At 50.1% G+C, this 16,745-nt stretch overlaps 1 protein-coding gene across 1 annotated transcript in view; it reads left to right on the forward strand.

Moving 5' to 3' along the window:
* CNGB1 (cyclic nucleotide gated channel subunit beta 1) overlaps positions 1-16,745 on the forward strand; it is an 84,979-nt gene that overhangs the window by 54,193 nt on the left and 14,041 nt on the right. Inside the window, exons 21-31 of the mRNA XM_088800330.1 lie at positions 1,786-1,943; positions 3,043-3,198; positions 4,210-4,418; positions 5,481-5,531; positions 5,814-5,900; positions 8,233-8,297; positions 9,099-9,221; positions 13,172-13,313; positions 14,084-14,243; positions 15,961-16,058; positions 16,159-16,242. Of these exons, the coding sequence (XP_088656456.1) occupies positions 1,786-1,943; positions 3,043-3,198; positions 4,210-4,418; positions 5,481-5,531; positions 5,814-5,900; positions 8,233-8,297; positions 9,099-9,221; positions 13,172-13,313; positions 14,084-14,243; positions 15,961-16,058; positions 16,159-16,242 (1,333 nt within the window). The remainder of the gene's footprint in view (positions 1-1,785; positions 1,944-3,042; positions 3,199-4,209; positions 4,419-5,480; positions 5,532-5,813; positions 5,901-8,232; positions 8,298-9,098; positions 9,222-13,171; positions 13,314-14,083; positions 14,244-15,960; positions 16,059-16,158; positions 16,243-16,745) is intronic.

Genomic DNA, 16,745 nt, shown 5'->3' on the forward strand with positions numbered 1-16,745 from the left:
CTGTGTGCATGACATGCGGTACCCAGAGGAGGAGGCGTCTCTGTGCAAAGTCTCTGTTGTAAAGGAGAGGCTGAGGGGAGCCACAGGCAGGGGTTGGGTCCTGTTCCTGAACCCCTAAAAGAGTCAGTGGGGAGAGGAAGGACCATGAGGATATCCAGGGGGCCCCAATCTGGGGAACTTGTTAAAAATACAGACACCTGGGCCCCCCCCAGACCTGCTGGATCAGAAGCTCAGTCAGTGGGCCCTGGGGAATCCATCTTTCCAAGCTCCCCAGGTGAGCTGATGCAGCTGGTGTGTGGAACAATGTGTAGAGGCCACTCACTGCGAGGGCATTGGGACCTGTGTCTCTGACATCTAACTGTCCCAAGGACTGTGCCAATGGGAGATGTTTTCCTGAAGAGTTTGCCTGAGTAGCCGAGTTGATGGTGAGTCCTCCCCACCCCACCCCCGGGCTCTGGTGTGGAGTCTCCATCCTGCTCTCAGCCACAGCTCTGGAGTAGCCACAGGACACTCTGGGCTTTCCTTCCAGTCTTTTCTTTCTATACATAACTTTTGGAATTTATGTTTAACGGAGTTATGGAAAGTTCAGAAAAGTTAAAGAAGCAATTAAAAAAGAAAACACCCCAAACCTCACCCACACTCCAGTGGTCTGTTTCACCATACAGTGGACTCACATCTGATGCAGTAGGTAAAGAAAGGGCTAGGGCTTAGTATCAGGAAATAAGGCAGAAATCAGTCGTAATAATAAAAGTTACCCTTGGAAACTCTCAAGGAGGTGAATAGGGAGACCCGTGTATTAGCGAGGTAGGCTAAGCTGCTGTAACTTTTAGACCCCAAAGATTCAGTGGCTGAAGGAGCAAAAGATGTCACATATGTCATAGTCATGTCACTCGCTGAGTGTTTCGGGTCAGTGGAAGGCTCTGCTCCATGCAGTTGCTTAGGGACCCAGCTGACAGAGGCTCTACCACCTTCGTATGGCTCCCCAGATCCTGCTGGTCACCATAGAAAGGGAGAATGCCAGGCCACTCTTGGACAAGGAGGCCTGGAGTAGCACGGAGCATATCTACTCATGTTCTACTGGTGAGAGCTCGCGTGGCTACAGCCAGGAAACGTAGTCTCTCGCTCTCTCTCTCTCTCTCTCTCTCTCTCTCTCTCTCTCTCTCTCTCACTTCGAGTGCATACCGTTTAAATTTCTTTTTTTTCTTTTTTTTTTTGCAATTAAAGTTTATTGGGGTGACAATTGTTAGTAAAGTTACATAGATTTCAGGTGTACAATTCTGTACTACATCACCTATATCTCACATTGTGTGTTCACCACCCAGAGTCAGTTCTCTTCCCATCACCATAGATTGGAGGTTTAAATCTCTATACGTAAAAAAGATGTATAATGTATCTGCCCTGTTTTTTCCACCAGCTATTTCTGAAGCCTAAAAAAGTAGTCCTGTCCCCTCTCTAATCTGTCCCAGACACGTATCTCACGTGAACCCCAAACTGGAACTAACAGCCCTGAACTGAGTTTCCTCCTAAATCACAAGTGGAAGCAAAGAAGTTTCAGATCTGCCCATCTGAATTAGTGCCTGTGTGGTACATTTTCTAAAAGCTGGGTCCCCGGGTGTTATCTGCAGATCGAATGTCCTCGTAGGGGATATTAAAGCAGGTTTAACAAAAACTGGAGCAGGATTCACGTCCTTCAGGCCAGGTGGGACACAGATGCTGCTCAGCTCTTCCCTGGGGGCACTAGGTCCCTTCCCACTCAGCCCGCTCACCTTTGGGTGGTGTTTCCAGTGGCCAGGACCGGGCATCCTCCACGGCCAGCCAGAACAGCACCATCATCAATGACCGGCTCCAGGAGCTGGTGAAGCTTTTCAAGGAGCGGACAGAGAAGGTGAAGGAGAAACTCATCGATCCCGATGTCACGTCCGATGAGGAGAGCCCTAAGCCCTGTGAGTCCAGAGCTGAGGATGGCCCGCCCAGCCAGGAGGGGGATGAGGACCCGAAAGCCCCATCAACTCATGGTCAGGGTGGCCACCCAAGGAAATGGTTGAGGTGCTTGAGATAAGCTCAGAACCCCACTCTCTGGATTTTGGGGTTCCCATATGTATGGGTTTAGCAGTAGACCCAGAGTGGGAAGGTCGAATCTCTGACCAATGACCCAGTTGTACTTGGCTCCCCCTCTTACAGGGCAAGTATCCTCATTGACCCTTCTACCTTTTTCCCCGCTGGCAGGCAGGTGGTCCACCCTGGGTATATATTGTGGTCTCACACTCAGATGGTGTCCATAACCCACTCTAGAACCACAGTTTTATTTTTCAGAGGCCTCAGTTGCAAGGTTCTTATGAGGCTATCTGAAAGTTTTCTGCTCTCAAGGTACCAGGAGGAAATAAGAAATGTGCTCTGTTGTAGTGGGGGGTGGGTTCTAGGTCTTTTCAAAGGAGACATCCCCACCTTAGCACTTACGATGGCAATAATGAACCTCGCAGAGCCTGACTTCACAATCCTAAAGCTAGAAACAGCCATATTGAGCCTATAAGAGCCAACCTCTAGGTCACCAGTATCACCGTAGATGCACAGGGAGGCTGTGGTCCCATTCAGCGTCTTGTTTTAGAAACTAAGGAGCTGAGATTTCTGTGCTGAGAAAGCTGGAGCAATTTTTCCCTAATTTCTGACCCTGAGTGGCAGAAATCCTGGGTATGAAATGCTTCCAGCCCTCAGAGAAAACCAAAGCTATCCAAACACAGACACACAAGCAAACACTTAACTGGAACATCCAACTTGCTCAGAAACACTTCATTTTCAGCAGTTCCAGATTGATAGCCAGGAAGGGTTTCTAGACAGGGGCCCAGGTGGCTGTTAGTGTGGGAGCTGTGGGGTTTGCTCCAAGAGAACACCCTGGTTTCTGCACACACAGCTTGTAGCAGGTTGTGGGATGGTGCCAGAGTCTCCTCAGCTTCGGGTCCGGGGTCTGTGGTTGGGAGCCTTCTCTCTGCATCCTGTACCTGAGCCTCAGGGCGGGGTCGGATGGTCACCAGTGTTATCCCATAGCCCCAGCCAAGAAAGCCCCAGAGCCGGCCCCGGACACAAAGCCTGCTGAGGGGGGGCAGGCCGAGGAGGAGCATTATTGTGACATGCTCTGCTGCAAGTTCAAAAGCCGCCCCTGGAAGAAGTACCAGTTCCCCCAGAGCATCGACCCGCTGACCAGTGAGTCCTGGGGGGGTAATGGGCATTGCTACCATGTAATATGAGAGGGCAAGAGATTGGGAGGGGAATGGACAGGGCAGTGCAAGAGGTGAGGCAGTGCAACCATGGGCAGCCAAGGTTCCTGACCCCAAAACAAACAAAACACCCCTGGAATCAGAATATAAGATCAAATCCATCTTACAGACAAGGGAACTAAGGCACAGAGGAGTTAATGAGTCTAAAGACATAAAACTGCGCAGTGGCAGACCCAGGACTCGAACTCCTGACTCTTGGCAAAGTCTTTCTGCTCTGCTCTTGCCGGTTCCTTCTTGGAGCTGCTGCTCTCAGCAGGAAAGGAAAGAAGTTCTTCCGATACCTAAAGTGAATCCCCTCTCACTTCCCTTTTAGCCCATTTTATACGCCTCAAGAGTAACAACCTTTCATATGTGCACAGTACTTGACAGTTCACGAAGGCTCTCCCTGCCTTTCTTATCTGACCTCCGCTTGTGACTTCTTGGAGGAGAGTAGGGCAGGTGCCAGAGATAGACTTTCCTAAGTTTACACAAGAAGTCATTTAGGGGACAGAACTCCAACTCCGGTGTCCACTGGGCCTCTAAAATGACCAGGTGACCCAGTGGTATCCATCCGTCTGTCCATCCTTCTATATATCCATCTATCCATCTTCTATGCATTATTTACTGTTGTGTATGTAAGCCTTTCCTACTAAGTCAGGAAATAGATTTTTGGAAAAATTTCAACAAGAATGAAAGCAACAGGGTTTTCTAGTTAGCTATTATCTAATAATGCCCCCATATCCCCTCCTCAAGATGCTCTGATTTATTAGGGCCTAGCTGTGATTTATTTTTAAATCAAAGATAGTTTTACACCACCACCACCCCCAAGTGACAGAAGTGTCACATATAGTGCTTACAGGAAAGTACAGACAGACGAGTGGAAAAGAGAAAGCTCCCCCGTGAGGAGCCCTTCTCCAGCTGATGTTCTAGCATGTTCCTGCCCCTCCCTTCTGCACAGACCTGCTGTACATCCTGTGGCTGTTCTTTGTGGTGATGGCCTGGAGCTGGAACTGCTGGCTGATTCCTGTGCGTTGGGCCTTCCCCTACCAGACGCCAGACAACATCCACCTCTGGCTGCTGATGGATTACCTGTGCGACCTCATCTACTTCCTGGATGTCGCCGTGTTCCAGATACGCCTGCAGTTTGTCAAAGGAGGGGACATCATTGTGAGTCACAGGCAGGTGGAGGGCGTGACTGGCGGCAGACTCTGCAGCCAGAGCCTTCAGGGGACCAAACCCTGATGTTTCAATAGACAATAAGATAAACGAACAAGGAAATCTTGGAAACATCTGCCCTTGCTTGTTCAACAACATGGTTACTTATTTTGCACACCTTTGATATATTCAAATTACATGCATCAAATACCATTGCTGGGTGAAATGATTCCTGGATCACTTGATGGAATTAGAGATGGAGACGTGGTCCAGAGAATGCCCTTTAGCACAGGCAGACCTGGTTCAAATCCCAGCTTTACCACGACTAGCTGTATCACCTCTCTGAGTCTCAGTTTCCACATCTATAAAGTGGGGATAGTAAATATCCCCTCATAGCATCACTGTGAGGATTGACTGAGGTGATGCATGCAGAGTGCTCAGCACAGGTAACTGCTGGCAATTGACATTTCTTGGGGGTCCTGCAAAGAGTATGATACTTGGACCAGTTTGAGACCCCGTGCTCTGGTGTAGACCCTACTTACCAGAAAAGGGACTGAAGTCCTGATTTGGGACTTGACAGAAGCAGGAGGCATGGTTCCTATCTTCCTGTGCAGGTCACTTTTTAAAATTCCACACTGGCACCACCTGCTCCTCTGTGTGCTCACAAATTGAGCTTGTGCCTCTAAAACAATTTAGAAGAAAAAGCATTTCCTGGGCAACCCCTCTCCTGGTCTGATCAGAGCCATGCCAGCTCCTCAGTAAATAAGGTGGCAAATGGGTCCAGTAAGACCAACATGCTGAGAAAATGAGCTCAGTAGCCTTGCCTTCCATCCCAGAAGTTGCAATCTAGCTGAGTGACCTTGGACAGCTCCCGCCCCGCTGGAGGCTTGACCTCCCCACCTATAGACTGTGAGGCTTTCACCAGGGCTCAGCTGGTCCTTTGGGCTCTCTTCCATGGGGCTGTTACTCTGGCAGGAAAGTAGAGGGTGTCTGGGGATTGCCATTGTTGCTCCCATGGGATTAAAGGATTAAGCTCTCAGGCCATTTCACGGTCATTATTCCATTTTCTTCCAGACGGACAAAAAAGAGATGCGCAATAACTACTTGAAATCTCCCCGCTTTAAGGTGTGTACCAGGGATGCAAGCGTCCACAGGGTCTTAGAAGGTTGTGTCTCAGGGGACCCTGGGTGCCTTGGGGCCAGGTGTGGTGTGGTTCCCCCAGGACTGGCACAGGTTGGGCAGCCGAACAGAGGCCTGTGGGTGGGATGCTTTCTGCTCTCGTTTTAGGCCCTCCTGGGGCATTCTGAGCTCACCTGTCTACTGAAGGTAGAGGCCCACTCACTCACCCTGTCCCACAACCCTGGGGTTTCCTGTTTTACACACTGTGATGCCCCACTGGGATTTCAGATGGACGTGCTCTGCTTGCTGCCTTTGGACTTTTTCTACTTGAAACTCGGCGTGAAGCCCCTCCTGCGCTTGCCGCGCTGTCTGAAGGTAAGACGAGTGGGCTTCCCCATCCAAGGCCTTCAGCTCTTACCTGCTCTGCACCAGCACTGGCACATTCATTTCTGCCCTGAGCTGCACTGGGAAGTGGGGGGCATCAGGGAGGCGGGTCCCAAGGGGAGATGCAAATTCCTTATAATTGTTAGTGCTTCTTAGTGGTGCCCTGTGTTAGGTATTGTTCTGGAAGCTTTATAGGTGCCATGTGAGTGTTGGTAGTACCAGCATTTTACAAACGAGAAGTCTGAGGCACAGACAGGTTAAGTAACTTGCCCAAGGTCACACAGGTCGAGTCTGCATTTGAATCCAGACAGTGTGTTTCCACTGTCTGTGCTTTCAGTAATTGTACAGACTCCTCATCAGTAATTGTACAGACTCCTCATCAGTAATTGTACAGACTCCTCATCAGTAATTGTACAGACTCCTCAGAGGGACTTCTACTTTATGTTGGACTCCATCATAATGTTGGTTTCTCCAAGATGGAGAAACTGAGACTTGGAAAGCTTGGGTGGCTTGCTCAAGGTCACAGGAGCCAGGAAGTGCTACGGATGGATTTGAATGTACAGCCCCGCACCTGTTTCATTGTTGGTTGTTGCTCAGTGTCATTACGGCCATTCTTCCTGCCATGAGGGCAGAGCTAGTGTCCCTGGTGTAACCAGTGTGGACAGGCTGGTCAGAGCACTCAGGATCCTCCAAATGGATTTTTCTGGTAGACCAATTAAACTCATCTCACTTCTTACATAATGGCTGATGTCTCTTCCCCAAAATGGCAATGAGGGAATTTGCGAAAGAGACAAAGGCAATCTCCTTAATAAACCCAGAGAAACAGGGCAGCAGAAAGTAGGAAGAATGCAAGTATACTGCTGGAATTGAGCATGGGCCCTGATGCTGAGCTTCCTGGCTGCCAAGACGAAAGAGGAAACTGGAAGCATCACCAGTCTTATCTGACAGGTGCCAGCTTCCTGGGTGCTGCTGAGATTGCGTTAGAGCCAAACATCAGAGTGGGGAAGGTTGATCCATAGCCCAGGTTCCACCCCAGATGCAGAGGTGAGACCCGTATCTTGGTTCACGTGGAGGTAGGGGGTGTGCATCACTCACACACCTAACATTTCAGCACGTCTCAGAGGACATGACTCTTTGAACCTAAGGTGAGGGATTCACGTCCGTGGTCCTTCTACATCCAGTGCAAACTCCAGATGGAAATCAGAACGAACACCTGGACGATAGCTAGGTGTTCCCCTAGGAAATCTTCATCCATGTTATTTTTAAATGTCAAACAATGTGTGCAGCGACCTAAAGGCAGTGTTGCATAATGGAAAGAGCTTGAAGTCTGAATGCAATCTGGGTTCAAACCCTGGAGCTGTCACTTACCAGCTGTGTGCTTTGGGCAAGTTACTGAACTTCTCTGAGTGCCAATTTTCTCTCTTTATGAATGATAATACATACCTCACATGTAAAAAAGTAATAAGGTAATTTATATACAGCTGACCTTGAACAACGCGGGTTTGAATTGCACAGGTCCACTTATACGTGGATGTTTTTCAATAAATACATACAGTACTATAAATGTATTTTTTCTTATGATTTTTTAAATAATATTTTCTCTAGCTTACTTTATTACAAGCATACAGTATATGTTCTGGCATTGAACATATAGTATATGTTCATATAATAATGCATTGAACATACAGTATATGTTCAAAATATATGCTAATTGACTGTTTTATATTATCAATAAGGCTTCTGATCAACAGTAGGCTGTAAGTTAAGTTTTTGAGGAGTCAAAAGTTATACACGGACTTCCGACTGCAGGGGGGTCGGTGCCCCACCCCTGCATTGTTCAAGGGTCACCTGTAAAGTGCAGCTACCAAAGGTGCTCAGGAAGGAAGAACAGTTACTATTGTACATGAGCCTGGAAGGATATAAGCAAGGGTGTTATGGAGGCTGCTCCTTTATACAACTCTTTCTTCCTCAACATTCACAACAGTGTCCTTAACCTGGGACATATGTACCCCTAAGCGTTTCGTGGTTGGATTCAGAAGGTCTAGGAGACCCCTGAAATTATGTGCAAACTGTAAGGACATAATTATATGTCATTTCCAAGGGAAGAGGTGCCGTGGTTTCCGTCAGATTAGTAAATGGAGTTTCTGGCCCTGACCTCTAAGGGCTAAAGACGTCTGATTTTGAACATTCCTTCTCTAGCCCCTCCCACCGGGGGCTACAGAGAGAGGCCAGTCTGGTTACCTGAGGGGAATGGGCCGGGGAGGTGAGGGCAGTGTGTCATCGCACACAGCGGGCGGCCCTGATACCTTGTTCTTCCTCCCAGTACATGGCCTTCTTCGAGTTTAATAACCGCCTGGAATCCATCCTCAGCAAAGCATACGTTTACAGGTAAGATCCCTTTCTCTCTCTCTCTCTCTCTCTCTCTCTCTCTCTCTCTCTCTCTCTCTCTCTCTCTCTCTCTCTGCATTCTCTACCCACCTCACTTCCCTTTCAAGCTCCCTGGCTCGGCACGCCTCGCCACCACCGGAAGCCAGGCCTCTTCCTCTAAAGGGATGTTTGTGTTTTAGAAAACCAGGAATGTCCCATTTCCCCCAATTGTGAAAAGGGCACACATAGATTGACACACACGGCTCACCAGCATTTCCAGGGAGCTAGGCCTTATTTTGGTCTCGGCTCAGGGAACTGACCCCACCAAACTGCTTGTAGGACACAGTGGGCCATCTGGCAGATGTCCAAGGGTGGAATTTGAGACCAGCCAGGCCACACTGGGGGACAAAGCTCCCCTCCACCCCTCTCATGGAGTGGCACTTCTCTGCACACATCTGTCCCTTCTCTGCCCCTTCTCAAAGACACATTCTCCTTCTGGCTCCTCCACACCCTCCCAGAACTGTCTGCACGTGTAGCGTTGAGCCAATTGCAGCCCCGAGTCTTGACAGCTCTCGGTTCAAACATCACCATTCCTAACTGGCAGAGTCTCAAAAGAGCATCCGTTTGGCTCAGTCCAGCCACTGGCTGGTTTCCATCGGACATTGTCCACCAGCTGGGCAGGGCCTTGGGGCTCCAACAGGGGCTCTATGGGGTGGGCATCAGGGGAGTGAGGACTGGCTTTCTCTCTGCGTCCCCACCCCTGGGCGAGCTGTCCTGGCTGCCCTTTCTGCTGCGGCATTCACACCTTTCCTTCTTCTGCAGGGTGATCAGGACCACAGCCTACTTGCTCTACAGTTTACATTTGAACTCATGTCTGTATTACTGGGCATCCGACTATCAGGGCATTGGCTCCACTCACTGGGTTTATGATGGCGTGGGAAACAGGTAAGCCACAGTCTTCCTCCTGGCGCCAGAATTCCTGGATAACATAATATTGTACATGTTTTCCCATCATTAAACCTTTAGAACCATGATAGCAATACCCCACCATACAGATACACCACCGTTTATTTAACCATTTACTTATCATTGGCCACTTAGGGTGTTTCTAGTTTTTCACTATGACACATGACACTGCAGGGAACATCTTTGTATACGAAATTTCATTCTCTGGTCTGTTTCCTTATAATAAATTCCTAACGGGGAATGGCAGGGTGAAGGGTAATAATAATAATTTTTTTAAAACCTTAAAAATCTATGGACATATTTTAATTAAACTTTTAAGAGCAGTTTGAGCTTTACAGAAAAGTCGATTGGGAGGCACAAGGAGTTCCTATATACCGCCTCATTTTTCAGGCTTGGAGGGTTATTGAAAACTACCCCGTTTGTCCTCTCACCTCTTGATTTTCAAAGCCTTTTAAGCCAGAGAATGACAGGACCTGGGGGACCTCGGAAAGATAGCTGGCGGGAGGAGAACTGGGAGGACAGGCAGGAAGCAGAGGAACCAGTTAGGGGGACACTGGTCTGTCCCTTAGAGCAACAAAAGAGCCAAAACAAAGGGTTTTGTGACGAGGGGGAGGGAGGGCAGTGTGGGAAGCTGAGAAGACATGGGGTCTAGAGCAGAGATGAGCCTGGAGATTCAGATATAGGCTTTAGGGACCAGAGTCCAGGGTGTGACTCCTGGAGCTGCCACCTGCTGGCAGTAAACAGGTGACATCTCTTTTCTGGGCCTCAGTTTCCTGACCTGCAAAATGGGGCTGATAATGGGACCCACATCTTGAAGAGGTAACTATGAGAATTAGGTGCATCTGTGTCATTAGCCCAGTGCCAGGCCTTAGTGGATGCCCAGTCAGCTGTGGTGACGAAGAGGTAGAGGCGGAGTCCAGGGGTCAGTTAGCCATCTCAGGTGGACCCTGCCTTACGTTGATCTGTGCCTACTAGTGACACAAAATGCTCTCAGTACAGCTGTCAATACTTTGGCCTCCTCCACACTTGCTTCCAATTGGCACTAGAACAGGTGGTCACTTGTGTCCAAGGTAGCTTCTTTGTAGAGTGGTTTGTCTCAGTATGGATGCCCCAACCTGGTCACAGTGGCCATCACTCTTTGCTGCAGTGGGCTTGTGGCCTGAGGGGCAGCCACACCTGTAGAGAGATGTCCCAGAGTCCAGGGCAGCTCCAGCAGGCAGGAGGGCAAACCCTACATGGATGGGGGGTGGAGTGTTTTGGGAATGGGGTCAGAGCCTAACACCCCTATATCACTATGGCTCTGGTCTCTGTTCCCCTCGACAGAATCCATCTGTAGCCCTGCTCTTGATCTCATTACTAGACCATTCATTCATTCATTCATTCATTCATTCATTCATTCATCTAACAAGAGGGCAGAGAGAGCACTCAAAGTCTTTTTCTAAGCAAAGAGAACAACAGAAACTATTCATTAAATCTTGCTCTGTAAGCTTGGATAAAGCCTTTACCCTGGGACTCAATTTTCTCTTCTGTAAAATGGGAGTAGTATTGCATTCAGATTTCTTGTGAGGAAAAATAAACTAATGTGGGTAACCTGTCTAGTCGTGCCTGGACAGGAGTCAGCGACCTAATTTCCTGGCTATGGCCATTCTTATGGGGAAGCCAGCATACTAGGAAAGGGGTTCCTAACCTGGGGTCCAGAGATTTAAGGGGGTCACATCCCCCCAGAAATTAGAGCTTAATTTTGAGGATTGACTGGCTTTTCCAAGGAGAAATTCCTGGCTTTCCTTTGATTCTCAAAGAAGTCTGTGCCCCAGTAAGCTAGGAACCTACAGCCCAGAGCTAGGGCTGGCACATCTGACATGGGCAGACCTGGGGAGGAGTGGCAAGCAGGGAGGGGAAGACAGGGGACGGCTGTCCTGTCTAGGACTTCATTCTGCAGGGCCCTTGGGAGCTCTTGAAGCTCAGCTTTGGAGGGACACGCTTTCATGGCATCACCACTCGTTTCCAAGTGAAATCCTACAGGGGTTCCCAATATATACTCAAAGCACAAGCAGTGAAGGAGGAGTCTCTAGAAATCCAATATCATGGATAATAATAACTTTCAAAACAGTGACCATTTGTTGAGTGCGTGCTGTTGGCCAGGCGCTTGAGGACCCAAGTTCGTACATTCTGGGTCCTGTCTCTTGCTCAGCTTCTGCCCAGGCATCCCCATCGGCCCAGTAGCACGGAAGACAGAGACTTCAGGGACGCCCCTAAGACGTTCCATGCCAGTGGAAGAATCCTCCAAGCAGGAAGGGTTTGGAGGAGAGCCGGATGTTTTTGGGCATCGCTCCTTTTGCGGCCCAGCAGCACCCACACCCAGCTCTCAGACAGCACCCCGTTCAGTCCCACTGAAGGCTGTTTCACGCGCCCTCTGGTGACCAGGACTGATATGACGGGAGTGGGGTGGGGGAGGGTGTGGCTTAACTGCAGGCCTGTGTTGTCCTGAGATGTCCATGCACCTGGTGGTAATGAGGTACAGGGCGACTCACAACCAGTGGGAGACAGAGACCCCTCCTCCACGATTCCCAACAACCTCTGCTTCCCTCTCCCAGCTCTCATGGCACGTCTGCTTGCCTGTGCCCACTAGATGGTGAGCGTCTTGAGGACACAGGCGAGTCTATTGTTCCTGTTGCAGGCACATGACAGGTCCCAGCAGCCGGGAAGACTCTGATAGCTGACATTTCCTGAGAGTCCGCCCTGTGTTAGGTGCTCTTCTAACTCTCATTCTGTCCTCATGCTCACCTGTGAAGGATGTTCTACTGCCATGCCCATTTTAGGAGAAGGAAGCCGCGGCTCTGTGAGATTGAACCATTTGTCCAGGTTGTAGAGCTGGAAGGTGGCAGAGCCGGCTGTGAGCCCAGGGAGTCTGGATCCAGAGCGCATGTTCCACGATGCTGCATAAATAGCTGGCGGATGGTGCCCAGGGGAGGACGGGTGTGGGGTCATTCTCAGACTGGATGAGTTGCCCACTAAATGATTATTCTCGATTTTAGGGGGACCCTAAACAGGGACCCTGAAAGTGTGGGTGTATCAGGACACGAGCTGGGGCAGGCTCTGGGCGGCTCCTGGGTCCCTGGTAAGAGGATAGGAAAGCACAGAAAAACCCACTGGGATTGGCCCGTCTCTCAGCCCTCCTGACCTCACCCTTTGCTGACCCCGGGGAGGGCACAGCCTGAAGGTGTGGATGCACCCGTGAAGGACTCTTGCCACTTTGTGATAATGAGACAAGTTCGGGCATGTCCTATGCCTTTTACCACACAGTAGGACCACATCACCCATACCTCCCTTCCCAATGGTTCACATGTCTGTGTTGAGGGGTTGACAGCTCAGCAAAGCAGATGACACCCTGGGTTTTAGTCCCAGATCTTGCCACCTGGTGACCATCTGTGTTCCCTTTCCCTTTGAGGGCCTCACTTGCACTCTCTGGAAAATGGGTAGGCATGGGGAGGGTCAGCCAAGGTGGTTCTTAGGCTATCCTCCGATTTTGATGTGGCTCTTGCTTTTCATGAACCAATATGATTGCATAGCAAAGGACAGACTGTGGAAATGGACAGAATACTGAGGGTAATGGAGGGAGCCCAGGCCAGGAATCAGAAGGCCCTAGTCTGTCCTTCTGCCAACTCGTCCTACCAATCTTCTGCAGCCTCAGTTTCCACATATCTCTGCACGGTTGGGGCAGAGCCATGACCAAACCAGTCAGCATCTGCAAATGTGCTCTACAGACGACGACAGAGAGTCCTTTGGGTGTGACAGGTTGTCTTCCTTGAACTTCTAAGCTGTAAAGTGTTTTCTTTCTTGCATAGTGCACATCTGTCAGAGCCAGGCCACGCAGGGTTGGCAGGGTGAGACCTGTGATGACTGAGCTCCCCTTCCTGTTTTCTCTCTAGTTACATTCGCTGCTACTACTGGGCTGTGAAGACCCTCATCACCATTGGCGGGCTGCCTGACCCCAAGACACTCTTTGAAATTGTCTTCCAGCTGCTGAACTATTTCACGGGTGTCTTCGCTTTCTCCGTGATGATTGGACAGGTAGCTGGGTCACTAGTCTGGCTTCCCACCTACCTGCCTACAGGGCCGCTCTCCCTCCCCCTGCTGCCAGAAATGTCCCATCTGTGCCCTGGACTTTTGGACTAAGCCCAGGAAAGAGCAGTGGACGTAGAGCCAAGAGCCTGGAGCTCTAGGACCCGCTGGGTGAAGGGGGTGGTAGTGGACGCCTAAGTCCCATTGTCTCTGAGGTTGCTTCCATCAATCCCTTTGGGATATCTTGGAGAGCTGGGTTGAATGGCTTTCTGCCAAGGCTGAGGCTTTGGGCTGTTCCTTTGGAGAGAAACCCCTTGGGGTTTCTGTTGTGCTGGGGGCACATCTCATATTCTAGTCAGTGCAGGTGACAATTGGTGGTCCTCAGAGTTACCTTCGAAGGGTCCTGCCCTGAGGAGCTGTACACCGGGTGCACATTTCCTCCAGGGTTTGACCAAAGTGACCTCTGGCACAGAGGGGCCATATGGTACCAGAATCAGCCCAGCCCAGCGGAGCATGCCTTCCTTGTGGCCCCAGGGACCTGCGGCCGCCCAACGGGCCAGCAGCCTCCCCACTCTCCTCCATCCTTGCTGGAGGCAGAACTTCCCCATTTACAAGACCTTCTCTGTGTGTAGACTCGGGTCTCGCTCTCTCCTGAGCTCCCCCACTGCCTTAAGCACACACCCCTGCTCTGTGTAAAGTAAATGTGCTCATGACACATGGCCCCAGAGCCCATGTAATGACCCCACTCTGACCCTTGACCCCCCCACCCTTGCCCCCAGATGAGAGATGTGGTGGGGGCTGCCACCGCAGGCCAGACTTACTACCGCAGCTGCATGGATAGCACAGTGAAGTACATGAACTTCTACAAGATCCCCAGGTCCGTGCAGCACCGTGTCAAGACCTGGTATGAGTACACCTGGCACTCTCAAGGCATGCTGGGTAAGACTCCTGCTGCCTGACCCTCTGCCTTCCTGGGCCCTGCACTTGTCCTGTGTCCCTGAGGCCTGCGCCCTGGGCCTCTCTTGGCTGTGGCTTCTACATTTAAGTGAGAGGGACCTAGATGGAGACTTGAGGGGCCTGTCTTGTGGACGCCTTGTTCACCTCACTTCACCCACCTTGAAAAGTGTGCCCATTAACGATGGAAGTACAGTTGAACTCAGAAGAGAAGGAAGAATCTTCCTCTCTCTCCATATGTGTGTGTGTATATATGTGTGTATACACCCACACACACACACACACACATATATTTTCTTGTAAATTTGTTGATGTTATACTTTGCTTCTGAAACTATTTGGCTATAACAATGCATTTAATTCACCATTGTTTTTGTTTTTTGACCATGATGGTTGTGCCCAGTAATTGTTATAAAGTAGGAGAATCTTACCTGGAAATTATTTCCAAATGCAGTGAAGTTTTCATGGATTCTAAATGGAGCCCTTAATTAAATTTGAATGTGCTAATTATATGTTAATTAATTAAGTTTCACACACACAGTTTCTGTTTTATTTTGGGGAGCTGGTAATTTTGTTTTCAGAGCCTAGTCATCATTTTGGAGGCCTCTGAAAAGCCCATACGTCATCAGCATTGTGCCTAGAGTCCCCCCAACTTTCTCACTCAAATAAAAGGGCCCCACTGCCCCCATGGGGTTCCCTGTGGTCTCAAAGAAGCCACATTTAGCCCCAAGGTCTCCTGAGCTGGGGGTGTTAGCAAGTCCGTGGACAATGAGTGTTAGAATCTTCATTATTATCTGCTGTTAGAGTGTAGGACTCTCCAGTGTACAAGGCATGTTCATATCCATTGGCCCATTTAGTTCCAGTGACAGCTTTGTGACATCTATATCATTGCCCTCTTTCACAAGAGAGAATATTAAGGACCAAGAGGGCCCTGACCTGCCTAAGCTCCCACCAAGGTTGAGCCCATGAATAATTGTGGTGCAGTGGGAGGGGCATTGGGGTTGGGGTCAAGCAGAGAATTTCCTGTCTCCAGTTACCAATATTCATTCCGTGCCAGACTTTCTGCTGGGTACCACAGACCCCACGATGGACCAAACAGACTTGGCCCTACTCTCCGCGAACAGGCTCTGAAGCCCCATGGCCTGGGTGGGATCCTGAGTCCATGCCCCTGGGCGGCACTGCGTGGCTGTGGGCATGTCGCTGCCCTCCCAAGTCTCCCTGTCCTTGTCTGTAAAGTAGGGATTATTGTGGTGGGCACCTCTTGGGTTGCTGAGAAGATCTGATAGAATCATCTTTGTAAAGCACTCTGTCAAAACAGTGCTTGAAATACTTTAGTTCTTGCTGATGTTGTTCTGCTAGTGTGAGTAGGGAAGATGGATCATTAACAAACAATCGTAGAATGGGTGTGATAAGTGCTAATACACAGGGACTGTTAACATAGGTGGGTGGGAGGCCTCAGGGAAGGCTTCCTAGAGGAGGTGACATTAGTGCTGTTTTCTGAAGAATGAGTAGGAGTTTACCTGGAAAGTGCACACAAGGGAATGGCATCCACAAAAGTGAGAGTTGATACTCTCCCACATTAGAGTGGTTCTGGGTGCCAGAAGAATGGTGTGCCAGGGCCAGCTGGTGTGGTGTGGACCTGGCCCATTTGTTGGCGAGGGGCCTGGCTGTGCCTCTGACCCCTGCTAGGGTCTTGTTCGCAGATGAGTCAGAGCTGATGGTACAGCTTCCAGACAAGATGCGGCTAGACCTCGCCATCGATGTGAACTATGACATTGTCAGCAAAGTGGCACTCTTCCAGGTACGACAGTCCCGGCGCCCTCCCCCCTCATTTCTCTGGGAGGCTCCGAGCCCACACCTTCCTCTGAACAGGGGCTCCTTTCCTCTCCTTCTCGGGACAGGGTTGTGACCGACAGATGATCTTTGACATGCTGAAGCGTCTTCACTCTGTTGTCTACCTGCCCAACGACTATGTGTGCAAGAAGGTGAGCGGCCCAAGGCAGCTGCAACGTGGTCTGGCATTTACTGCCCCCTGGCGGTGGGGAAACTGGGCTGCAAGGGGTGCCTTTGAAAGCCCAGTGAGGTTTGTGCACCCAGGTAGAGCGGAATTGCTGGAGTGGGAGAGGAGAGGCTGCAGCTCTGTGCACTGGTCAGTTGGCCCCAGAACTCTGGGTTGTTTGGCACAAGGGGGCTTTGTCCGGCTTCGGGCATGGAACTCAGATATGCCTCAGGCTTTGCTCCCTGGACACAGGACCATGGGGGCCAGGATGAGGAACCCCACTTTACAGAAAAGGAAAGTGAGGAGCCTAAAGAGAGGCAGAGCCTTGACTGTGTCGATGGAACTGCTTCCAAGGACTTGGTTCTGATACCAGGAATATGGGGTGGGAGAAGGGGTGGGACATGGCGAAGGTTGCAAACTGATGGCCCTCTTATAGGAGCCAACCCAAAGGTGTTTGTGATTTGTTTTTATTTTGCCTGATCTTAAAAA

This window comes from Rhinolophus sinicus, chromosome 8, assembly GCF_057876585.1.
Source record: "Rhinolophus sinicus isolate RSI-liver-muscle chromosome 8, RSI-T2T, whole genome shotgun sequence".
In the NCBI taxonomy this organism is placed as follows: domain Eukaryota; kingdom Metazoa; phylum Chordata; class Mammalia; order Chiroptera; family Rhinolophidae; genus Rhinolophus; species Rhinolophus sinicus.